Source organism: Physeter macrocephalus, chromosome 12 (genome assembly GCF_002837175.3).
Source record: "Physeter macrocephalus isolate SW-GA chromosome 12, ASM283717v5, whole genome shotgun sequence".
NCBI classification, from domain to species: Eukaryota; Metazoa; Chordata; class Mammalia; order Artiodactyla; family Physeteridae; genus Physeter; species Physeter macrocephalus.
In genome coordinates this window covers 61,850,908-61,877,040 of record NC_041225.1, presented here as the reverse complement: position 1 = coordinate 61,877,040, position 26,133 = coordinate 61,850,908, and the positions used below count along the sequence as shown (strand labels likewise).

The 26,133-nt window shown below is 38.9% G+C and overlaps 1 protein-coding gene across 1 annotated transcript in view; it reads left to right on the top strand.

The window, feature by feature from the left end:
* The window catches only part of SRBD1 (S1 RNA binding domain 1), a 234,013-nt gene extending 210,023 nt beyond the window's left edge, over positions 1–23,990 (top strand). The window contains exons 20-21 of the mRNA XM_024118922.3: positions 19,604–19,788; positions 23,096–23,990. Of these exons, the coding sequence (XP_023974690.1) occupies positions 19,604–19,788; positions 23,096–23,385 (475 nt within the window). The 3' untranslated portion in view covers positions 23,386–23,990. The remainder of the gene's footprint in view (positions 1–19,603; positions 19,789–23,095) is intronic.
* Positions 23,991–26,133: the final 2,143 nt, after the last annotated feature.

The following is a 26,133-nucleotide window of genomic DNA, read 5'->3' as shown; positions in this document are numbered from 1 at the left end:
AGCTTTCTTTTGATTTCCATTTGCATGGAATATCATTTTCCATCCCTTCACTTTCAGTCTGTATGTGTCCCTAGCTCTAAAGTGGGTCTTTTGTAGACAGCATATATATTTGTCTTGTTTTTGTATCTTTTCAGCCAGTCTGTGTCTTTTGGTTGGGGCATTTAATCCGTTTACATTCAAGGTTATTATTGATATGTATGTTCCTATTACCATTTTCTTAATTGTTTCGGGTTTGTTTTTGTGGGTCTTTTTCTTCTCTTGCATTTCCCGCCTAGAGACGTTTCTTTAGCATTTGTTGTAAGGCTGGTTTGGTGGTGCTGAATTCTCTTAGCTTTTCCTTGTTTGAAAAGCATTTGATTTCTCCCTTGCATCTGAATGAGATCCTTGCTGGATAGAGTAATCTTGGTTGTAGGTTTTTCTCTTTCATCACTTTAAGTATATCCTGCAACTCTCTTCTGGCCTGCAGAGTTTCTGCTGAAAATTCAGCTGATAACCTTATGGGGACTCCTTTGTATGTTATTTTTTGTTTTTCCCTTGAATTTAATTTTTGTTAGTTTGATTAATATGTGTCTTGGTTTGTTTTTCCTAGAGTTTATCCTGTATGGGACTCTGCTTCCTGGACTTGAGTGACTATTTTCTTTCCCATGTTAGGGAAGTTTTCGACTGTAATCTCTTCAAATATTTTCTCAGACCCTTTCTTTTTCTCTTCTTCTTCTGGGACCCCCGTAATTCAAATGTGGTGCGTTTAGCGTTGTCCCAGAGGTCTCTGAGATTGTCTTCAATTCTTTTTATCTTTTTTCTTTATTCTGCTCCTTGGCAGTTATTGCCACCATTTTGTCTTCCAGCTCACTTATTCATTCTTCTGCCTCAGTTATTCTGTTATTGATTCCTTCTAGTGTATTTTTCATTTCAGTTATTGTGTTGTTCATCTCTGTTGGTTTGTTCGTTAGTTCTTTAGATCTTTGTTAAACATTTTTTTGTATTTTCTCAACCCATGCTTCCATGCTGTTTCCAAGATTCTGGATCATCTTTACTCTCATTTCTCTGAATTCTTTTTTAGGTAGATTGCCTATTTCCTCTTCATTTATTTGCTCTTGTAGGTTTTTACCTTGCTCCTTCATCTGTGGCATATTTTTTTTGCTGTCTCTTTTTTTTTTTTTTTTTTTAATTAGTGGGATTGTGTTCCTGTCTTAGTGGTTATTTGGCCTGAGGCTTCCAACACTGGAATTTGGTGGCTGTTGGGTAGAGCTGGGTCTTGGTGCTGAGATGAGGACCTCTGTGAGACCTCACTCCAGTGAATGTTCCCTGGGATCTGAGGTTCTCTGTTAGTCCAGTGGTTCCAACATGGACCTCCCACCACAAGAGCTTTGACCCGACCCCCGGCTTGTGAAGCAAGATCCTGCAAGCAGCATGCAGTGGCAAAAGAGAGAGAGAGAGAGAGAGAGAGAGAGAGAGAGAGAACAATAACAAAGTAAAAAATAAAATTAGACTAGGAAACTAACAGATATGTTAGAAAGAATATAAAAATAAAAATATAGGTGAATCAACAACCAGAAGGTACAACAGTACCACAATAGTAAAAAAGAGAAGGAGGGAAAAGAGAAAAAAAAAAAGGGCAAGGGGAAAGGCCTTGGTTGTGGAGGGCAGGGCCTAAGCAAGGGCAAGTTTTGGGCGGTGGGTGGGGCCTATGCTTAGGACCCACAGGGCTGGAAAAGGCACTGGGGGCTGTGTGGGCTGGGGCTTAGGCTCAAGGAACAGAAGGGGCCCAGGCATGTCCCCCCACCCCTGGTCTCAGAGGGTGGGGGACCTCACCTGGGAGCCCAGCAGGCTTCCTGGTCTCGAGTGGGCAGGGCATTCCTGCTCCTCCTCTCCCACTCCTCCAGTCCCAGAGGGCCCCTCCGACCTGCCTCTCCTGTTTTCCCCTTGGTGTCCTTCCTATGCCCCCAGGACCAATGTGACCAGGGGTTGGGGGGGCCTTGAAGGGCAGGGGACCGTCCTGGGATCTCAGCAGGCTACCAGGGCGCTAGTGGGCGGGGCAAACACCCTCTGCTCCTCTCCCACTCCTCCTGGCGGGACCCTTCTGCCTGCCTCTCCTGAACTCCCCTTGGCCTCCTTCGTATGCCCCCAAGACCAATGCAGCCGGGGAGGTGGGGGTGCCTTGGAGGACAGGGGACCAGCCTGGGAGCTCAGCAGGCTCCCCGGGCCCGAGTGGGCTGGGCAGTCACCCTCAGCTCCTCTCCTGCTCCTCCAGAGGGTCCCTCTTGCTTACCACTCCTGATCTCCCTGGCCTCAGGGGTGCTGATCCTGTCTGGCCTCCACTTCTCCTCCTCGCTCTGTCCTCCACATCCTACCAGTTCACTTGCGGGTTCTTCCCATCTCCTTAGGTGTCAGGGTCCCTCACCAGTGGCTGGCAGGTGCCCTAGTGGGGAGAAGACGCTAACTCGGCATCTTCTCATACCGCCATCTTGACTCTGCCCCCTAAAAACATATTCTGCATATTAGTCCTTTGTCAAATATATGTTCCACAAATATTTTGTCCCAGTTTGTGGCTTACATCTTATTTTCTTATTAACGTCTTTTGATGTGCAGAAGTTTTTAATTTTGATGATGTCTAATTTATCCATTTTTTTCTTTTATATGAAGTTACTGCTTTCTTTGTCCTAAGAGACTTTTGCCTACCTCAAGTCATGAATCTTTCCTCAGTGTTTTCTTCTTAAAGCTTGATGGTTTTAATTTTGGGTTTTTTTAATATAAATTTATTTTATTTATTTATTTATTTATTTATTTTTGGCTGCATTGGGTCTTCGTTGCTACGTGCGGGCCTTCTCCAGTTGTGGCGCACAGGCTTCTCATTGCGGTGGCTTCTCCTGCTGCAGAGCTCGGGCTCCAGGCATGCGGTCTTCAGTAGTTGTGGCTCGAGGGTTCTAGAGCACAGGCTCAGTAGTTGTGGCACCCAGGCCCAGCTGCTCCATGGCATGTGGGATCTTCCTGGAGCAGGGCTCGAACCCGTGTCCTCTGCACTGGCAGGTGGATTCCTAACTACTGTGCCACCAGGGAAGCCCAGGCTTGATGGTTTTAACTTTCACATTTAGGTCAATGATATATCTGAAGTTACATTTTGTGTATGATTTGAAGTAGGGGGTCAAGGTTCATTTTCTTTCTTCATTATGAACATTTAGTTATTCCAGCACCAGTTTGAAAAACAATACCAACAACACAACTTTCCTTTACCCATTGTTTTGTACCTTTGTTGAAAGTCAGATGACTGTGTAAGTGTGGGTCTATTTCTGGCTCTCTATTCTGTTTCACTGATCTGTTTGTCAGTACCACAGTATCTTTATTACTGTAGTTTTATGCTAAGTTTCTAAGTCAGGTAGCGTCAGTCCTCCAACTTTGTTTTTTTAATGTTGCTCTGAAGAGTCTAGATGATTTGATTTTCCTATAAATTTTAGAATGAACTTGTCAATTTACATTAAAAAAAACCAAAACCTGGTGGGATTATGATTGGGATTACATTGAGTCTATAGGTGAATTTAGGAACAGTTGATGTTTTCATAATATTTATTGAGTCTTTTCATCATGAACTTATTTTCTTTCCGTTTATTTAGATCTTTTGTCATTTCTCTCAGCAATGTTTTTTAGTTTCTAGTGTAGAGGTCTTGCATATGTTTTATTAAATGTATTTTATTCTTTTCAGCACTATTGTAAATGGAATTTTTTTAACTTGTTGCTAATTGTTTGCTGCTAATATGTAAAAACACAGTTGATTTCTTTATAGTGACCTTGTATCCTGTGGCCTTGCTAAATTCACTTACTAGTTCTTAGTATGTGTTTGTAGATTCTTTAAATTTCCCTATATAAACAATTACGTTATCAGCAAGTAGATGAAAGCTTTACTACTTCGTTTTTAATCTTCATGCTTTTTATTTCTTTTTCTTGCCTGTTACAATGGCCAGGACTTTCAGTACTGTGTTGAATAAGAGTGGTGAGAATGGGCATCCTTGTCCCATTCTTAATCCTAGCACATGGTTCTCATTTTTTTAACATTAAATAAAATTGTGGTCTCATATTATAGTAATTGTATTTTTAGTGTTTGTTGTTTGAGAAGAAGCATATGTACACGTGGATTTATAGACTTCTTGCAACAGTTGACATCTCCATGGGCACTAAATTAGCATTTTGCTCTGTGCAAAGCCAGTGTCTTTTTTAAATTTTTGTTTGTTTCTATGATGTAGTTCTAATGTGGTTTATAAGTTTTTCTATTTGCTTTCTAATATAAGCACAAATTTTTTGTTTCTGCATATCCCTTTTTAAAAGGCTAAATAATATTCCATCAAGTGATTGAACTGTAGTTTAGTAATAGTAGTACTAGTAGGGGTTCCTTATGATGGATTCCTAGAAGTGGAATTACTCTGCCAAAGGGTTTGAAAGTTTATGTGGCTCTTAATATACATTGCCAAGTAACATACTGATTTGCAATGCCACCAGCAGTGTTCAAGCCTGAGAAATCTTGAGTTTCTCCTGTCAGACAGGAGAAACTTCTCTACCAGTTTTCACATGGGCTAGTTGCTGCATGTGGAGCATAAAAGCCCGACCAGTGACTTCACCCTTCGCTATGCTTCCTTTGGGAGTAGGCTTGTCTCTCAGAAGCAGGGTACTTGAGGACTTTTCCTGGGAAGTTTCTCTACATGAAGTTCAACTCCTGACCTTTAAAATCTGGAGACAAACTGGTAATTTATCTAATTTTGCTTAACCGTCCCCGTTATCCACTTTGGAACTGCCATAGTCTTTTCTGGCTTTCAGGTATGCTTAGTAGAGACATCACGCAACATATAGGTAGTTCAAGCTTTCATATAGTGTTAAAAAAGTGTCTCCCCGGGGAAAAGAAGCCCACTATGGATGTGATTAGGTCATCACTGGTTTGACTTCAGTTCTGTAAAAGTAAGTTCCATTGCAGTAAATTTCATTTTTAGTTATATTAGAAAAGCAGTAGGAACATAAATAGCTTTAATGCTACCCTACCATGATGTCACTCCCAGAAATACAACAAAATGTGAAGCCATTAAGTCTTTTTACTTTTGTATTTATGATATTCTCTCTCACATTCATATTTTAGAAAACTGAGATCATGGTATTTTGTAACCTAAGTTAGTCATTTAGTGGTTTTTAAAAAGTCTACTTTTTTTTGACTACTTTTATTATTTATATTACTTAAAAGTTTTATTTACATGTAGGGATTCTCTATTAAATATTAAAGTGTTGTATGGGCTGAATTTTTTTCTAGTTTATTTAATTTTATATCTGCTTATAATGCTATTATGTTTTTGAAATATGAATGTTTAATTTTTATGAAGTAAACCTACTATTCTTTTTCTTGCTTTTATGCAAATTGATCTTCTCTTAAGATACCTGATTTCTAAGATCAATTCAGTGTTCCCCATATTTTTTTCATGTTCTTTATGGTTTCATTTTTTACTCTGTGAATTTTATTACTGATGATTTCATTCATCACTTCAAATGTACAAAGCACTGTGGTGGGGCCTGAAGAATATAAAAATGAATAGAGGTGATTTATGGTCCTAAGGAGCCTACCAAAATAGGGAGGATGAAACTTATTCACAAATAACCATAGTAGGGGTCAATAATTACTAAGGGTCCTTTGCAAAGTACAAAGTTGTTCACAGGAGAAAGATCTCATTTCCAGATAGGAGTTTCTTATAAGGTTTCTTGCAGGAGGTGACATTTGGGCTAGGTCTTTCAGCCAGTAGAAGGAGGAAGAAAGATGTTTAAAGGATTTGAGGATTAGTTAATAGTTAATAGTCCAATAAAAACAAACATTCATTGAGTATTTCCTCATTACCAGGCACTTTAGTAGCATCATTTTGTTTAAACCCCACAGCAATCTTAATGAGGTTAGTACTATTAATATTCCCACTTCTTTAGGTATACAAAGTCTCGGACGGGTGAAGTAGATTGCCTAAGATAAGTCAGCTGGTGGAACCAAGATTTGAACCAGATCTATGACACTCCAAAGCCTGAGCTCACAATTAAAAAGCTGGTTTGGAGCCAGATTTAAATGTAATAATAATGGTCTTTCAGATTTAAGGGCACATACCCTTAAAGACAGTCTGTGTTCAGCACAGAAATGTAACAAGGCTTGTGTTTTGTGTGCTTCTAAAGGAAAAGAAACCCCAGAATATCTGTAATATGCTAGCTTTGACTGTTTATCATCACATGGCTGAAATTAGACTCTCTCTTTCTTCTGGAGAAAACATTACCTCCTCCAATAAAGGAAACTTTGCCTATTTATTTTATTAAGGGATCTGTAAGAAATGGATTCTTCACATAGAGTATGTAGAATTTTATGCTATTCTGCTGCAGGTATGATGTTTCCTGAGTATTGCACTGAAAAGAATTCCTTTCATTATGCTTTTTAGAATGAGACATGTACATTTCAAAATAAGCAGGTTGATAGTGACCACATTTGGTATCTTCTCATTTTAAAAGACAAGGAGGGTGAAGAACAGGAGTAGCACACTCATCCTAGAATTGTACTCACCTCTGCCAGAAGGTGTTTTTAAGAAAGAGAGAAAGAGTAAGGGGTAATTTGAGGTCTTTAGTAAATGTCAATTTAAAAACAGTAAGAAGCTCCATATTATAGAAGATATAAGGGGAACATGGGATTAAGAAACCTACTATTGCTACAGGTACTTTTTATTTCAGTAGTCCTTTGAACCCTTTCTGTTCTCAGTCTCTTACTTGTTTCAGGATCTTCTCACATTTAGCTGATTTCTTTACATTCTACTTCACTGAAAAAATTGAGAGCTACCTTCCTTATAATTGTCTCCATATCTTTACTCATTCTTTCCCACACTTCCCCAAGCTACCCTTCCATCACTTGCTTCTGCTTCTCTTCCCATTCTCACTTCTCACTGGTTGTCGCTAAGGACACTTGACCTTGGCATTCTCTTGGTCTCTCTGAGTTGTAGTTGCCTCACCTCTAAAAGTTGGGGTGGGGTAGTGTTAGAGTGACAGCCAAGTGAATAAGGTCTTTTAACTTTGTAAAATGTTATGACTGTCTCTTGTATCTTTAGTGTCTCCATAATTTATCCCTTTTGTTTTGCCCCACAGACACATTGTTGCTCTGGTCTCCCATTCTTCACTTCCTAAAAGCTAAAAGCAGCAACCACTTTTTATCTTACTTCCTCCTAGAACTTCTCTCTCAGTGCTCCTTTTTCTCATTGCCAGACTTCTCAGAATTATCTGCCTCTAATTTTTACTGTTTGCTTTCTCCCAGCCTTTATAGATTGGCTTCTATCCTTACCACTCTTCTGGAATTACTCTCTCAACTAATGACCTCCTGATTGCCAAAATCAGTGGCCTCTTTCTGTCCTTAAACCACTTACCCATTCTGCAACATTTGACACCATCAACTTACTGATCTTCTTCCATGACTGTTTTCACATTCTGTCTTCTCTGACTTCTTTCTCTGGCCCTCTAAATGTAGATATTCTTCAAGTTTTTACCTTAGTCACCTTCTTCTTTTATTTTATATTTTCCCCTGAATGACTGCATCCAGTCACATGACTATCTTTATCTCTCACCCCTCCACTGCTAATTCCAATCCTACATTTCAGTATCTCTAGTCCAGGCCTTTCTCCTAAGCTCCAGCTCTCTTTTTCCATTTACCTGTGAGAGATTTTCTCATGAATATCTTAGCAACTCCAACTCAATATATCTAAAACTAAAACTTGTATCCTCCTTTCTCCCTCCCTTTATAACTCCCTCTTTTCCTCCCATTAATCCTCCTCACCGCCCACATATAAAAACAAGACAGACAAACAAAAAGGCTTGGTCTTCCTCTCTTATCCCATGATGAATAGTTAATGGCACTGTCTTTCCATTAATCAAGGCTGGAGTTAACAGATTGTTCATTCATTCATTAAACATATACCTTCTGAGTGAGTACCTGCTGTATTCCAGGTACTGTTCTGCAATCTTGGAATACATCCAAAGATCCCGGCTCTCAACGAGACAGATAGTATACAACCAGCATAATAAATAGATTGTATAGTTGATAAAGGTGATAAGATCAGTGGGAAAAAGAGAGCAGAGTAATGGGGATCAGGATTACCAGGGTTATGGATAAGGGCTTGCAAACTTAAGTAGGGTGGTCAGGGTAGACCTAATTGACAAGGTGACATTTGAGCAAAGTCTTGATGGAAGTAAAGCAGTTAGCTGTGCAGATATCTGGGGGAAGAGTGTTCCAGGAAGAGGGACCAGACAGTGTAAAGGCCCTAATGTGGGAGCAGGCCTGGCATGATCAGGGAATAGCAAGGAAGCCAGTGAGGCTAATGCAGAGTGAGCAAGGGAGAGAAAAATAGGAGATCAGGTGAAAAGGGCATTGGGAGGCTATTATAGGGACTTGGCCTTAATTCTGAGCCAGAATCAGGAGCCACAGCAAGGTTTTATGCTGAAGAGTGACATGCTCTGACTTACATGTTAAAAGGATCCCGTTGTTTGCTGTATTAGGGGGACTATAAGGAGTAGTGGTAGAAACAGGGAGACAAGTTAGACCAAGTGCAATAATCCAGGTGAAAGATGTTGATGACTGAGACTAAAATGATAAAAGAGTTGGTAAGAAGTTATCAGATTCTAGGTATATTTTTAAAGAAGAGTCAATATGATTTGCTGACAGATTGAATGAAGGGTATGAAAGACAGTAATTGTGGATATGAATGACAAAAATTATGTGAATGCCAGAGACACTGGAGGATGAAGTGGAAACTCGTTGTAAAGGAGGGGAATGGGGGAAGAGAGAAGTTAAAGAACTAAACTTTGATCACCACTCCCCAATGGTGTCTTCTAGTCTCATGGCTTTAGGACACAGACTGATATGGCATTAGTTGTTTAATGAAAGAATAAATGATAGAAATAAAGAATGAAAGATGACTACATAGGAGAAGACTGAGGAAACAGATCTACTTAGCGATTGACAATTTTATTTTTATTTATTATAAATTTATTTATTTTTAAAATTTTATTTATTTTTGGCTGGGTCGGGTCTTTGTTGCCGCGTGTGGGCTTTCTCTAGTTGTGGCGAGTGGGGCTACTCTTCGTTGCGGTGCACGGGCTTCTCATTGCGGTGGCTTTTCTTGTTGTGGAGCATGGGCTCTAGGTGCACAGGCTTCAGTAATTGTGGCACGCAGTCTCATTAGTTGTGGCTCGTGGGCTCTAGAGCCCAGACTCAGTAGTTGTGGCACACGGGCTTTGTTGCTCTGCGGCATGTGGGATCTTTCCGGACCCGTGTCCCCTGCGTTGGCAGGTGGATTCTTAACCACTGCGCCACCAGGGAAGCCCAGGAATTGACCACTTTAATAAAGCAAAATGAAGTGTCTAGCTTTATTCCAATTAAAATTTTTTTTTTCTGTAGTCTAAACTGGCTGAGGTCAATGCAGTTGTGTAAGCAAAACTGTTGATAGAACCTCTCGATCATCCTTTCTGCCATTGTATTGAGTAAATGCTTCTTTGAGAATCTTTTGTGGATTGAAGGGATTTTAGGACCTCCCCAAGTTAAATCCCAAGCCTCCACAGAGTATCGTGTCCAGAGCCTGGGCTTTCCTAGATTTTACAGACTAGAAAACAGAGACAGACCATGACAGAGGATTATTTCCCGTTTTCTGCCATCCTCCAGAAATTGCCACAGTGTCTCCATGTGTGAGTGATTTCATCGGGCTGGCTCTGCAGGGCCCTGAGTGAAATCGCCAGCAGCCTGTGCGGGGGTTGCTGCCCCCCACGCCTCCTCTGGTTTTGTCCTGCCATTCTGGTAGATCAAGAGAGCCAAAGGCAAGTGTCCGATTTCCCCTTTTGCTTGAACGAGGTACCAGGAGGTAGTGCTTTGTGCTGCAGATTATGCTGATTGGTACATGTCACAGTGAGACCTGGCACTCTCCCAAAGAATCTGCTGCATTAAGAATTTGATTCGCTCCAGACAGTTAAGCTTGAAAGTTGTTATGTTCTTGATTTAACTTGAGAAATGCCAGGAAATTTAATGTTAAGATTGTTACTTGGCACTCATTTTGATAAAGCTTTAGCTAGTATTTAATTGTTATTTCTATTTTGGCTGTCAGGGAAAATTTTTTAAAGGTTAGTTTCTAGAAGTGGTTAACAGCCCGTGTAACAGGAATATGACATGCAGCACCAAAATGATGGACTAGGTAAGTTGTATTTCAAGGGATGATTTATATCAGTATCTGCACTATTCTAATAGTAATGTGATATTTCCTTTATTACTGAGGATATACCTATTTCTGACCCTTAGATCAATGTGGAAAAGTATGTTTTCAGAGAGTAAATAACCATTAACTGAAAATTCAGGTCTGGAACAGGAGTAATCATATAACCTCACGAAATATTTTCTTGGGGACAGGAGCTCTTCTGTACAAAAGCCAAGCACTGTTTATTCTTAATTTACGGAAAAAACTTGTGTCTGGTTTTTAAGACCAGAAGTTGCTCAAACAGTACAAACTTCCAATTATAAGATGGATAAGTTCTAGAGATCTAATGTACAGCATGGTGATTATAGTTAATATTCTATTATATACTTGAAAGTTGCTAAGAGAGTAGATCTTAAATGTTTCACCCCCCAAAAAAGAAATGGTAATTAGGTGACCCGATGGGGGTGTTAAGCTAATGCTGTGGTGGTAATCATTTTGCAGTTGTTAAGTGTATCAGATCAACAGGTTGTATACCTTAAACTTATACAATGTTATGTGTCAATTATATCTCAATGAAGCTGAGGGGGAGAAAACCCACAAAAGTAGAATTAACCCAACAAGGATTCTGTGTTTAGATAAATGAATACATGGATCCCAACTGGTGCTTCTGGGCTAAAAGCAGTTGGGGGCCAAGGGGGTGGAGAGTCCCTTAGGAGGTCCTGCCTTGCTCTCTGCCATGGAGCTAACATAAGTCAAACCAGACAGTGACTGGTGGCCCATACTGAAGGCTTTTAATGACTGAGCAGATCTCAATCTCTGTTTCTTTCCCATTCCTGTTCAAGGATTGAGCACCTCTGAACTCTTTTTTTTTTAGCATTGCTTTCAGAGGTTTTATCACATTCTTCCCAACTTTAGCTTTCTGCCCAGCAAGAAGAGAAGCCTTCTAGCTAATAAGCAGCTGTAAACAGGGAGTTGAGGTTGTTTTTGTTTAAAAAAATAAATAAATGGCAGCAGTAGAGCATTGGTATTCATAGTTTTGACTGTGAGCAACTCAGAAGGCCCGTGACTTGTGGTGATTTGTAATTTTTCTGAGGGGTAAGTCAGTCTAATGAGTATGTCTAGCACACCTCCCACATCTAAAATTCACTACAGCTTTATTCTGCATTCACGTGCCAACTAACTTCTACAATGATAAAAACATGTTTCTCTGTGGGAAACTTTCCTGAAAAGAAACCCAGCTACAAATGCTGTAAAATAAATGAAGATTTGATAAACAGACCTAAAAAGTTATTTCCAAATTTGAAAGATCTTAAATTTTTCTGGACTTGCCTCACAAGAGTTGGCAGCATTCAGACATGAAAATTAAGGCAGAATCTTTTCTGGCTTTTGATAAGTGATGTCTTAGGATGTGTATAGTTAGTTACTGCACATTGACTTCTTCTATGGAACTATGATTAGACAATATTAGATTGCCTTTTCATGAAGAGACATAGCATCATAAAAGAGAGACCAAACCTAAAGATGATAAAAGGACAGATTACTAAAAGTGATTTTTGGTGTTTTTTTTTCTTGTTAATACTATAGTTAAAAACCCAAACAGCTTACTATAATTCCCAGGAAGTTTCATCATATTTTTGAAAGTGCTTTCACAAAAGAAAAAAATGATGAAAGAGATTCTACCCACTTGAGAATCAGATGACCAGGATGTGGGATACTTAGGAACTGATTGTCGTATCTGATGTCTTACACACTGTTCTAACACATGCTGCGTGAAGTTTGGGGCAAGGCTAGTAGAGGTAAATAGGAGGTTTAAGAATCTGAGATGGTACCTAACTTCCCACAGCTCACTGTGGAGGCAGTACAGTGCCAGACTGCTGAGGGTTCAGATCATGCCTATTTGATCTGGGAAAGTTATTCAGCCTCCCTGTACCTCATTTCCTTATCTGTTAAATGAGGATAATAATAGTACCTATCTCATGGGATTGCATGAATTAATATACATAGAATTCTTAGCACCTGGGAGAGAGTAAACTGTTGTTATTGCTATAGTCCTTGCTATTATTTTTGTCGTGATTGAGAAGGGGCTGTCAAGCTGACTCATAAAAGAAAAGGTGGGGGTGGGGGGGATTGATTTACAGCTGTGAGTTTCTGAGGAAAAGAAATGTTTTACCATGTGAGCCAGATATAATTAAATTATAATATAATTTAACATTGTTAATTAATGTTAACGCTGGGTCCTGGAATTGAAGAAAACACTGGTTTCTCACCTGAGTATCTGGAGTAGCCTTGTAGTACCCAGTGGAGCAGAAGTGAGAGGGAGTTGCTGACCAGCCATAAAGTTGTGCTTGCTTCAGTCTCTTCCAATCTCCAAAGTATTTGCCCTTCTCCTTCTCTTCTCTTCTTCAGGTTTAGATCACTCAGTCTGGAGCCTGAAACTCAGTAGGATATTGATTTAGTCTCCCATTATCTCCCTTCTCCCCTTCCTGTCCCCACTCCAGCTATGGATTTTAGTCTTAGCCTGTCTTCTGACTCTCCGTGTGACCATAAGCAAATCCCTTTGACCTCAATTGCCCACTCTTCAAATGGAATAAAAATGGCTCTGCCCATTCAGAGGACAACTGGGGAGATTTATGTAAATGCATTTTCAAATTTCTTAAAAGGAGGATTCCTTGACAGGATGGAATTCATAGTAAAAAGGCTATTTCCCAAGGAAGAAAGTTCTTTATTCCAGTACATGGGCTTTATCACCTAGTAGTGCCAGAGCTGTTTAATTTCAGCTCTATCACTAGCCTGTATGTTTTTGAATACTACTTTTTTATTTGCCCTCCTCTTTCAAATATTCACAGGCACTAATCCACGTTATGGCTTTTCAGACAGTAAATTAAATTACATGAATTCTGAACACAGTGTTTTTGAGCTGTAGAGAGTCTGCAGCCTTTGAAACCACTAACTTAATTTTGTATAACTCTTTTTCGGTAACTCAAAAAGAGCCAAACTTTTTCCTTTTGAATTTGGTTTAAAAAATAATAATAAATTGTTCCCAGGCAGTGGTCCTGAGTGCCAGATTTTATCTGGGATCTAAATCTTCTGTCTACATTGAAAATCTGCCAGAGTTAAGAGGTAAGCAATGCTAATGAAGATGTGATATATGACTTTTACCTTAGCTACAACCTTGTGGTCTCAGCTATGTGACTTTGGGCAGGTCAGTTAATCTATCTGAGTTTAGATTTCCTTATCTGCAAATTTATATCCACAATAAATTGTTGAGCGAATTAAATGAACTTTAAATCTTTATTAAGCACTTTCAAAATATCTATTTGTCTGCATATAAAATCCTGCCTCTAAAAGAGCAGATATAAGTGGAAGATTATTCCAATATACTGTCAATACTTAAATTAGAATAAGTTCATTCAAGGCAAAAGCTCTGTTACCATCTTTCATAGAGTCTTCTTCCACAGTAAATAAATACTTAGTGAAGAAAGCTGAACACTTTTCTAAATTATTTTTAATTCACTTTAGCATTTTGTCACATTCCTTTGAAGAGCCTTGATTTTAGCAAATCTTTATCATTTGAGGGTGTTGTGTGTGTCTGTGTGTATAAGTATGAGCATGTTTAAAACAACCCAGACTCAATGGAAAGAGGATGATCACACTGAGTAATTGGGTTGTTTGGGGGTTTTCTGTGTTTTTTTAATGGAGATTATTGTTTTAACAAGTGTAATAAAACTGATTTTCCTTTGTCACTTGTAAATTTATTTCTAAGGCAATTTCTAAGATAAGATTTTAGAAATCTTTAGAGCAATAATCACAACATTTCAATACATGATGCTTTCCCATTTTTATATACTCACACTCATTTGGATGTGTGTGTGTATATATATATATATATATATATATACACACACACACACACACATTTGGTTTTTTAAATTATAGCTTTAATTATGTCATAGTCACACAGTATATCACACCTAGTAAGTGGTTCTGAAATAGGAAAAGCTACATACAAATCGATGCTGCTTATTCTTTGTGGCATTGGTTATTATTTCACTGATCTTAGATATTTTGTTTGATGTAACTATATAAGCAATGTCTTCTTCAACTGTTTCTAAAGAGAAGATCATCCTAAATCTCACACTTTTAGAGGATATCACATTTTAACTGGCTTTTTTTTTTTTTTACAAAGTCAATTCCCTGTACTAAATTGCCAAAATAAAATAAAACAGCTTTCTAAGAATGTGTTTGTTCTCCTACATGCAATTAATGCAATGTACATCGAGTATCCAGTTTCTGTGCACGTATCAATATAACAGACTCTTGAAAAAGGAGGAAACATTTACTAAGTTCTTCAAAGTTAGAAGCAGGTAAAGTCTGATGCTTATAAACCAAGTCTTTTGGAAGACAAACTGCATTCCTTAATCTATGGCAGCTTCTCCTTTTTGTTTCTTCTTGTTTTTTTCTGCTGCTCATAGATCCAAGAGTGTGTTTAGATGCAGGAGGTGCTCCAAAGACACTCCGAATGTTTCCAAGCAATGACATTGAAAGTGCCCCCCTGCCACCCAGATAGCTGCATACCATTTAAAACTATACTTTCAGATCAAAGTCTATAAGGGCTTTCAGAACAACCTTGTTAACCCTTTCTGAAAGGATTACATTTTTTAAAGTTTATCTGCAGTATATAAGTTTTCAAAAGCTGTTAAGTTCTTATGAAAAATTACTTGCTATAACTTTCCATGGCTGGATATGCTAGCAAAAGCCCATTTCAGTATCACCTTCACTAGGTACCTACTAGCTTCTAATTAAGCACAGTCGGTTGTTTGTTCTGTGGGCCTCTCTGTAAATGCACTCTACTTGAATTTACTATTACTTGTGGATTTTGCACCAGCGACGATTTTTAAGGATTCTGGCCCAGTTCAGTTTCTCGGTTTAACAAAGAGGTTAGAAATTGGAAAAGATTCTTTGATGATGATTAAAGTGCAGTTCACACTGCCACCCCTTTGATTTGACTGCTGAAACAGCAGATGTGGTAAAGCCACACTCCTTTAAGCGAAACTAAAGTGAGTGTGCTGCTACACGCTCACCTGGGTGAATTTCAGCTCCTGGTAGATAGGGTAAAGGGGTAGCAGGTTTCCCTTCTTTGGCACGTTGGAATTTATATTTAGTCTTTATTATTAAAAGCAGTAAATTTTTAAATATATATAGAATCTGTGGTTTTCGGTATAACAAATTATTGCCGAACTTTTGTGTCCCACCTCTTCCTCTATAATCACAGTTAAGAAGGCCAGGTTAGCTCTTAGAGTGTAAGATAAGCTCTCTTTTAAATCATTGAATGTCTGCCTGTATTGCAAATAATGACCTGCTTTATCTGTAACTACTTTTTCTAAAATGACTGTGCTCTTGCATTTATTGGTTATTGATGTGATTACTTTAAGACAGTAAAAACTAATGGATAAAAATAAAGTATAAAAGTCTCTTTTAAAAGTGTCCTGAGTGGATAGACAACTAGAAGTTGTCTATGTGGGTAGACAACTTTGCCCTTGCAACATGGTTCTTTGCAGAGTCTTAAATCCGGTGTGTTTAGCCCACAAAGCACATGTTAATATTAAGTTGTTTTTAAAGTGATGGAGTTGCATCACCACGGTTCTTCTGTGCTCTGTGGGGTATCATGTTGCTTTAGTGTAATGAGTCCTGGGCTCCTAAATTTTTTTCTCCATGCTGGAAATGATTACATAAAACTGAATGGCTATATCTGAAGTCTTATGAATCTTGAGAATTTCTTATTCTTCAGGAAAAATATTACAAAGACTTTTCTTATTTTTTGAGGGGGAAAACTAGCATTTGTAACAAGTTTCTGTTAAAAATATCAGCAATTTTAGGTTATATAGCATTCTGTTTGAAAAACAAGCAGTCTTTCTGCTGCAAGGTCTGTATTTTAACTTTGTGCAGATGTGTGCTGAAAGAACATGATGTGCTTATTTGTTGCATTTATGCTACTTTCTTACTTTAAGTAAGATGGATGAAATTACATATTAAATAAAAACAGCAGGTCAGACAGCAGTCCTTAGCAAACTGAAAAAGCCTTTCAGAGACAGTGGAGAAAATGAGACTATGATTTTAATAACGCATGGACTTTTGAGAGAATGGTCTACTTAAACGCATATATATAATAATTTCTCTGTGGGATTTATCAGTGTTAACTGTCTAACGTTTAAAACTAATCTGCCATTAAATTGTGTTGGTGAAATGTTACCCAAAGTATTGTTTTATATCTTAACCAAATATAGCACTTTAATTTTGATGTAACTGCGGTTATAAACAGACACACACTGATATGTATAGCATGAAACTCCAGTTGGTAAAAAGAGCTATGTGGCCTTGGTCAAGTTATTTAACCTCCCTAAACCTCAATTTTCCCTTTCTGTATGATGTGATACCTACCTTTCAGGATTATTGTCAGGATTAAATGAGAACATCTATCAAGCACTGTTTTTTCAGAACATATTTTTCAGAACACGTTCATGTACATTCTTACGTTCACATAGAGTACAGTGTGTTTTTATATGGTACTTTTGAGCCAGAAAGTACTTTGTATTGAGTATTTCTTATTATACTCAATTCTAAAATGAAACTGTGTATTGGACGTTACTTATCACACTCGATTCTAGAGTAAAAATTCAGAATAATGTAGAATAAATTATTCTTACATTATTTAAAGAACACAGGTTTATTGAGTGGCTACTGAGCGAAAAACATTGTTTCCTATCATTTACAGTTGAATATATTTGAAATCCAATAATGGAGAGGTCAAACTCAAGCTATTCCCAGTTCATTTTATAGTCCCTCTCCCCTTTTGTTTCCTGTTTTCCTTTTTCTGCAACCCTGTTGTAACTTTAAGAACGTTTTCAAAATAAAAAAGCATCTGACTTTGTTCCATAGTCATTTAAAAATAGGGTTGATCAATACTGAAGCATTAGCTAGGAGCACAATTTGGTGCTTTTTTATTGATTTCAGTTACCATTGCCCTCAGGCTTGTGTGTGTGAGAATGAAAATGATATATGAAATATGCACCCAGGTTAAACAAACCAATATTCTTTGTACATCTGTAACCACTATAAACAGAATTCTTTATATGGAAGTGACTTTAGTAGCAGTTAGTTACACACACACACACACACGCAAAACCTTAAGACTCCAAGTAACCTCCTGAGCCAGTGTTTTTGTTATTGAGACCAAGACTTGTACATTACTTTGGGAAGTTTCTGCCTTTTAGTCACTTTTATTAGTTATAAAATGCTATTCAAGGTTATTATAGATTTTCAACTCATGAATATACTTTTTTGGCATTTTATCAGTTGATTGTAAGCCAGAATCTTTGGGATTTGAAAGATGTTCTGCTAAATAGCCAGTTGCAGACCAATCAAGCCAAGAGGGTAAATAGCAGGGAAGTCTGCTCAGCAGGGCCTGTTTTATTTAGAAAGTTGTGCAAGGAAGTTGGCTGTGGGCAGAGGTTGTCATGTGTCATCTGCCCCATCAGTCAGAGCTTTAGCAGCTGTTCCCTGTCACTAGGGCCCTTATGGGCTACTGCTTATCCATCAGCACTAACAGATACCGCTGCCTCTCCGTGGGCCAGGGAAGCCATGGAAGCCATGGACACACAGAGATAAAGTGTGTATCTCACTGGCCATCAGTTGGGATGGAAGCTCATTTAAAAAAAGGGAGCCCAAGCAACAACTCCTTGGTCTTTCATTAAACCCTTAACCAAAATATATTCAAGAAAATAAGTTGGATTTTGGTGAATCTGTTTCTGACTAAAAATACGGCTTTGGAAAGGTAGGAGGAACCTCTTTGTTCGAACCCAAAGAGATGCCCCTGGCTAAATGAGAGTTGAGAGAGCTTTCTCCACCAGATGACAGATTATCACTACCAGATTATCACTGAAGAGGCCTTTTCTAGTTGAACACAACAATGTAAGAAAAGACTGAAAATCACAAGCATTCCTTTTGTGATCATGCAGCAACCTGACAAATGGGGTACCTCCCAATTCTGATCATAGACAAGCCTCCTTTTCCTTTTCCCCTGTTTGTATTCCAGAGACATTATTAGAGGAAAGGATTTGAGGGCATTAGTATCACTATCTGTCTGATTACTGTGTTGACATTTTTTTTTTTTTTTTTTGTGGTACACGGGCCTCTCACTGTTGTGGCCTCTCCCATCGCAGAGCACAGGCTCCGGACGCACAGGCTCAGTGGCCATGGCTCACGGGCCCAGCTGCTCCGCGGCATGTGGGATCTTCCCGGACCGGGGCACGAACCCGTGTCCCCTGCATCGGCAGGCGGATTCTCAACCACTGCGCCACCAGGGAAGCCCTGTGTTGACATTTTTTAAGAACCATTAATCATAGGAAATGGAACTTGATGTAGAAAAATACCCAGCCAAGGAATATCAAGAAAGTAAGCTACAGCCTAATATTCAGATGAGATTGAAGGGAAATTTAGCTTAACCCTATAATTGTTTTTTTCTTAATTAACTTATTACAGAACTCCAAAGCTAAGTAATTGAGAGGCAGCTGTACAAGTAAGGGAAATGGTAAACATAGCAAAGGGAAATTGAGAAAGACAAATGTTTTTATTTTATAAATATTGCAGCTATATAATATGTAAAGAATATAAAGTAATATTCATCTTAAGATTATACAATTGAGGTCTTGCTTGCAATGCTTGCATTTTGGAAGAAAGTTACTTTTTCCTTTTGATAATCCCCTCATATTTTTTCTGTTGACTCTGAATGCTTAATGAACTTGATATTATTTAGTCCATGTGAGGCTTGACTGTTGATGGAATTTGAGAATTATTAGGTTGAGCGTATGCTTGCACAGGTAACACTGTCATCATGGGTACACAGAAGTAAAGAGCAATGATCTGGCATGTGAGTAGAGTGATTTATTTGTCAAAAGCTGGCAATGCTTGTTGGATGTTTTGCCGGATTTTGGTAGCATCAGTTTATTGTTTGCCTAATAGATAATTTAAATTCAAATAGGTTTTCCTAACTGAAATTTTGGGAAACATGAAGCAAATATAGGTATCCTTTTTTAGAAAATATATATGACACTAAACTCTAATGAACATTGCACTGTAAGACGTTTCTGGTGCTGATTCTGAGCAGGTGCTTCATTGGAAAATAGCACAAAAACCTAAAGTTATCCCCTCTCTTTTTTTCCCCAAGACACATCATCTATTATGGCATGGGACACATAGTAGATTTTCAATAAAGACCAATTGATTGATTGATACATGGATCTGAGATGAATAAGGAGTGACCTGTATAAGGGGATTGGAAAATAAGTAATATTATTAATGAGTGTTGGTTTTTTTTTTTTCCTCTGCAGGTTTTTGTCATTTGTTGGAGGGACACTGTGTGAGATTGGCAAGCCTGAAATGCAACAAAAAATAAATTCATTCCTTGAAAAAGAAGGAATAGAGAAAACTGCAGAAAGATTGCAAACAACAGTACACACCTTACAGGTCATCATAGATGGTCTCAGCCAGCCTGAGAGCTTTGACTTTCGAACGGGTAAACAATTGAACTTGAATAACAGCACCTTTCACTTGCGTAGCTCACAATAATCCTAAACCATTGGATTCTCCATTCTCCCATTCTATCCATGAGAAAACTAAAGCGTAGTGACCTTCCTTCAAAGTCATTGCAGCTAGTTAGTATCCAAAGCCGAAGCTAAAAGCCAGATCTCCAGAACCCTTGTCCCAGGCTTATTTCCCATCACACTAGACTAAGTGCATCATGCATGTGCTGGCATGTGCATGGAGGCACTCATTCTTCATGATCCTTTTGTAAACTCTTTTCACCTCATAAGAGTTAGAAGTCCAAGGTAAAGCATTCGATTCACAAACTAAAGTGAATCTTCTCCCTAAATTACAGCCTTCCAAGTTCCTGGATTCTATGTCAATGAACACATTGAACAAATAAGATACTATCTCTCTGTTGATTCTCCTTCTAACTAAAAGTCTCTCAGCTTTCAGCACAGGTAGATGGTAAGGGAAGTATAACAGCCATAGTTGTTGAGAGCAATGACCCGGTGAGAAGGAATTAAGGTATCAAATGACCTACTTCCCAAGGAAATTTGACTAGGAAGCCCTTAGATTTAAATGAGTCTGTGCTTGTCTCACACCAGTTTTATGATACCATGTTAGGGCTGGGCTCTTTGCATTCTGGGTTGGGCTGTGTTGAGGTGGTTTCTTTGAAAAGGTTTAAGGGAATTTGTGCTAACCCAGCAAGTTCAATGCACCATTCCCTCAACTGTTGTGTAAGTTTGAAATTAATTTTAAGGTTGGAGAAAAATAAAATGAAACATACAGTAAGACCTATGCCAGAAATGCAGGAGTAGAAGCCTCTTATTTCACTAGACAAATCCATCTCCCTTTGCAGGTATTCTTATGTGTGGATTCCACCTAGGTGTTATCTAGCAGAAATACTAAGTGAGCAGTGGTTTTCAAGCACGGTGGGATTTGAGGGTGCTATGCCTAGAACCACTACATTAGAGGGCTGGCAAATATGCTCTGTACTGGCTTTTCTTGTCCATCTTATTTTTCGGTCTTGGTGTTGATTGCTCCATCATCCCAGTTACATTGTAGACTCAGAGCAAAGATCAGTATTCAAATTATATAGTTCAGTTAAACAACCAACAGCTAAGTTGGTCCTTACCTGTTTGAGCAGAAACAGATGCACCTGGGCTCTCAACTGAGCTTACCAGTTACTGCAGTGTTTATCATTGTGACAAGTGAAATTTCATATAAATCTCTTTGAAACAAACTTTTGCCCTAGAGTAAGTCACAGTTTCCTAGATGTCTGAGAACTTTCGTTTTAATACTAAAAACATCCCCAGGAAGGAGGGCAGACAGTCTTACTTTTGAAGAGGCAGATAGTATTTTGGATGTTTCTGTATTACAGTATTTACGCTACATCTCTTTTCTTTTCTCCATTTTCTCAAAATTATTTCCTTTCTTGCCTCATTCTTTTTCATATTCATTCTGTCTTCTGTTTTCCCAGTGACATAATCAGTTCTATTTTATTAACACTCTGGTTGCTAGTTTCCATAATTGGGTTCATCAGAGGCAGTTCATCAGAGGCATCCAGGTGACAGAGGACTGAATATGTAGCCTTGGCAATCAAAGTGTTAAAGTTTGCCTGGTACATGGAGGATTTCTGATTTCTCAGTGGCCCCGGCTGTCTTCAGCAGCATGTTAAGTAGTTCTTGACTCTGATTTTCCATGCAAAATTAAACTAAGCAGCTGATCAGGAACCCTTCGGGAATCTGTAGCAGCTGGACCTCTCTAAGAAAGAAGGGGGACTAAAGTTTCTAAGCATGAAAACAATGCCTATGGGGCCTCAGAGACCATCCTACCTCTGACCCTGATCAACAACTTAGTTTCACTTTGCTTTGACACAGTTCTTGCCCAGTGTAATGGTGCATTCAGTGGGTTTTTTTGTTTTTGGAATTCACTGCTGCAGCATCAGGTGGAATTCTACACAGTCAATTCCAATGTTAACATATTGCTTTTTTATGAAGAAAATGAGATTTCAGGTTTAAAGAGGGTTTTTGTTTTGTTTTAAAGGCAAAAGGTGAATTTTTAAAAAAGGTTGATTTCAGTGTGGTTGGGCTGGGGGAGGGGAACCAAGAGGTGACCAGTTGTTAATACAAATGTAAAGGATAGCTTCAACAAGTAATCAGGATAAAGGCAACAGCTGTGGAGGAAAAGGAAATGGAATGGGCGGAGGGGAAAATGAGGTCTCAGTAAAAGGAGATTGGAGCATAGAATGTGTTCTTTGTTATTAGAATCAACATTCAGTAATCCTAGGAAAGGGGGCCAAGAGGAGCATGGGTAAATGGGTAAATAGAATCCACAGATAATCCAAAAGCCCCGTTTAAATTGTGAATTGTAACCTTCTCCACCATAAAACATTTGTTGTTGTTTTTGTTTTGTTTTAACTAAAGCCATAATGATTCCTTGGCAGGCTTTGTGCCTACCTTTGGGTGTGTAGTGTTAATGAACAGAGAAATGTACTGGAGCGAGCAAGGGAAGAGGGCTGTAAGGAACTTGAGAACAGAGATCTATGCTTCATCTTTGTCTCTCAAGCACCCAGCAGAGTGCCTGGCCAGGAGGCAATAATAGGGGTTAATAAATGTTGTATGAATTGAATTGAAAGAGGAGAAAGGAGATGAGGAGCTGATCTGGGTCTCTGAGCAATAGATAATCAAGAATACATAAATTTTGATTGGATAAATATAGTCAAAGTGGATAGGAATTGATCCTTGAGTTCAAAATTTATGGGGAGAAGTGAGAAGACCATTTAAATTTCATCCACATTTGACTAAACATTTATGTATGTTCTACCCCCTTTAAACAGTTTGAGAATTCAGGTACTGGGAGAAAAACTCCCAATCTTCTATCTCCGAGGGTCTTATTTTCTCAGTGTTTGTGACTTAGCCTTGCATATTCATTGAACAAATATACTTTCTCATCACCTCCTCATAAAGAAGAAAATAAGACTCTCTAATCTAAAATTTAGTCCTTATGTATAATGCTAATGTTTACATGCTAGCAAGATAGAATTTGAGGAGAAGGAAGTGTCTGAGTAAATTTTCTTGAATTGTTTCTGCTTGGCACATGCTGTTTCTCCAACTAGGATGCCTTTTCTCTGAAGGCAGGCCTGTGTGTTCAGCTCCTTTTACGTCCCCCCTCAATGCTTAATACTGGTCTGGGCACACAATCGATACATAGTCCATACTTACTCTCTAAGCTATGTTGTGTCTAACAGTGCTTTATTATTTACACAAACTGTCTTTTTTCCCCTTTCCTTGTAGATTTCGATAAACCTGATTTCAAGAGAAGTATAGTCTGTTTGGAAGACCTGCAGGTTGGGACAGTTCTTACAGGCAAAGTGGAGAATGCCACCCTATTTGGAATTTTTGTGGATATAGGAGTGGGGAGATCAGGGCTGATTCCCATACGAAATGTAACAGAAGCAAAACTTTCTAAGACGAAGAAGAGAAGGAGTCTTGGGCTGGGCCCTGGAGAAAGAGTGGAAGTCCAAGTACTCAACATTGACATTCCCCGATCTCGGATTACTCTGGACCTCATTCGGGTGTTGTGAGTGTGCCACTGGTGGCCAAACACTGATTTTTATTCCCTCATTTCTACAGTTTGGCAAGAATAAGTCAGATGTTTGGGAGCTCTAGATAGCAGATGAGAAAGAATTCACTTAATATCAGAAGTATTTTCCAAACGCTTTCCTTATTATTCCTTCTGGATAAATAGAGAGCTAACGGTTTGATTTCTTTTCCCCTTAAAAAAAGCAACTAATAGACATCTTTATTTGGCTTTATGTAGTAATGATTTTCTGACCAAAATTTTATTTTTTATATCTCATCTTTGACTCCTTCTGCATTTTGTAAAATAGATTGTTTCACTTCTACTTGCCAACATGCCTTGCTGGATTTGTATGAACTATCTTCTTGATTTAAATTGTACAATGTTTCTTGACAGTAGGGCTGGCAGTACTTAATCCTCTCTTTTTATAGATTTTTTTAAAAAATCAGGCCTTTTGGACTTGACTCATGATTTTCCTTTGCCAGGCAAGCCAGAGATATCCCAATAAAACAGATCCTGATGTGTTCATAACCATCAAGTGAATAGCTCGAACTGTTTCTCAGAAGGATATATGTATTGATCCCTACAATAAAATTTTGTGGCTAGTGATCTTGTTTTTGCTATGTTGATTCAGTGAATGATCTAAGAGTCAATCTTGATTAAAGAAGATGTGGCACATATTCATACAACCTTCATATAAGCCAACTAACTGTGCCTTCGGGGAAAAGGGAAGCCTCTATTAATTTGAAGAATGACTTTCTGTTTGACTTATCGCAGAAAGGCATATTCTTTCTTAAGCATTAAGATCAGACTCCAGATGGGGATAGAAATGGCCCGCCTAAAGATTCAATACAGAGCAGGTGTGAAGGGGCAAGAAAAACAAGTAGATGAAGCCAGTCCTCTTAACTCTGTTTTTATTCAGTGGAGATGGTAAATATTAGCATGACCATACAGGGTAAAAATTATTTAAACAGAGACCACACTGGACAGGTATCTTGTCCATTCTGGCTGCTGTGGGTCATTTCCCTGGTGGAGTCATTTGCATGACTGAATGAGTGCCTGGTTTTCTTCATGTGTAGTGAGTGGATGGTTGCTAAGGAGGGTGACCAGTCCTGCTTGTTTGCCTGGGACAGTTAGTCCTGGTAAATGCTCATTGTCCTGGAATAATTTTTAATAGTGCCACTTTTTATTTCCAAAATGCATGTTTTATTATCCATTTTGGATAATAAATCATATGATCACCTTAATAGTAACAGTCCCTTACAAAGTGGTAAATCGGACTGTTTATTGACAGTTCTGACTGGTGGTTTATTTTTCTTGAAATATGCAGCCTTCCAACCAGTATACGTAGATATTTTTAATAAGTGGGTTCCTTAAAAGTTGTATAACTCAACTCCTGTTTGCCTGATAATTTCGTTTCTGAAATGCTTTTTCTCTCTTACTGGTCTTCAACTGACAACGGATCTTAATGTTGTAACTTTAAGTTGACCTTCCCGTTCACTCCTCCCAGTTCCTAGTTTGTAGATCAGTGACGAGTGATATGCACCTGAAGAATTTTATTCTGAAGCATGCAATGTAATTTCAAGCAAATGCTTTTTTTGAAAATTGAGGTATAATTGGCATATGACATTATATTATTCTCAGGTATTCAACATAATGATCTGATATTTGTATATATTGCAAAATGATCACCACAAGGAGTCTGGTTAACATCCATCACCATACATAGTCAAACAAATGCTTTGGGGGAAAAGGCCTTCTTCCTGGGCACTTTGAATACAGGAACAGAGCAGTCGACAGTATGAAGCAGCTCTGTTGACCTGGTAGCTAAGCCCCTGGGGACACAAGGAGGACTTGATATTGCACTGGATTGCATGATTTGCCCTGTTCAGCCCAAACAAGGTGGTGCTCTATAAGGTGTAGGCTGGGTGAAGAGAGGCACATCTCATTTATCTTGTAACCCCAGAATGTAGCATGGTGCTTGGTGGTCAGTATGTTCAACTAGTTCTAGTCCCTATTCTACCAATAATCTACGGTGTGCCTTTCGAGTTGGTACTCTACTCCTCTGGGCCTGCATTTCCCAAGTTTAAAATGGAGATGATAAAAAAGCATTCATTTTTCCAGATTGTGTTAGTGGTCTCCTTTGTGCCAGGCATTGTGCTAAACACTGACCATACAATTATGATAGAGAAATAGAGATTATCCCTGCCCTTATGGAGCTTGAAGTTTATTGAGGAAGAAAGAATCATTAATCAAAAAATCATATAAAAATATAAAATTAGGGCTTCCCCGGTGGCGCAGTGGTTGAGAGTCCGCCTGCCGATGCAGGGGACACGGGTTCGTGCCCCTGTCCAGGAAGATCCCACATGCCGCGGAGCAACTAAGCCCGTGCGCCACAACTACTGAGCCGGCGCTCTAGAGCCTGTGAGCCACAACTACTGAGCCCACGTGCCACAACTACTGAAACCCACGCACCTAGAGCCCGTGCTCCGCAAAAAGAGAAGCCACCACAATGAGAAGCCTGTGCACCGCAATAAAGACCCATTGCAGCCAAAAATTAATTAATTGATTGATTGATTGATTGATTTAAAAATCTAAAAATGGGCTTCCCTGGTGACGCAGTGGTTGAGAGTCCACCTGCCAATGCAGGGGACACGGGTTCGTGCCCCGGTCCAGGAAGACCCCACATGCCGCGGAGCGGCTGGGCCCGTGAGCCATGGCCGCTGAGCCTGCGCGTCCGGAGCCTGTGCTC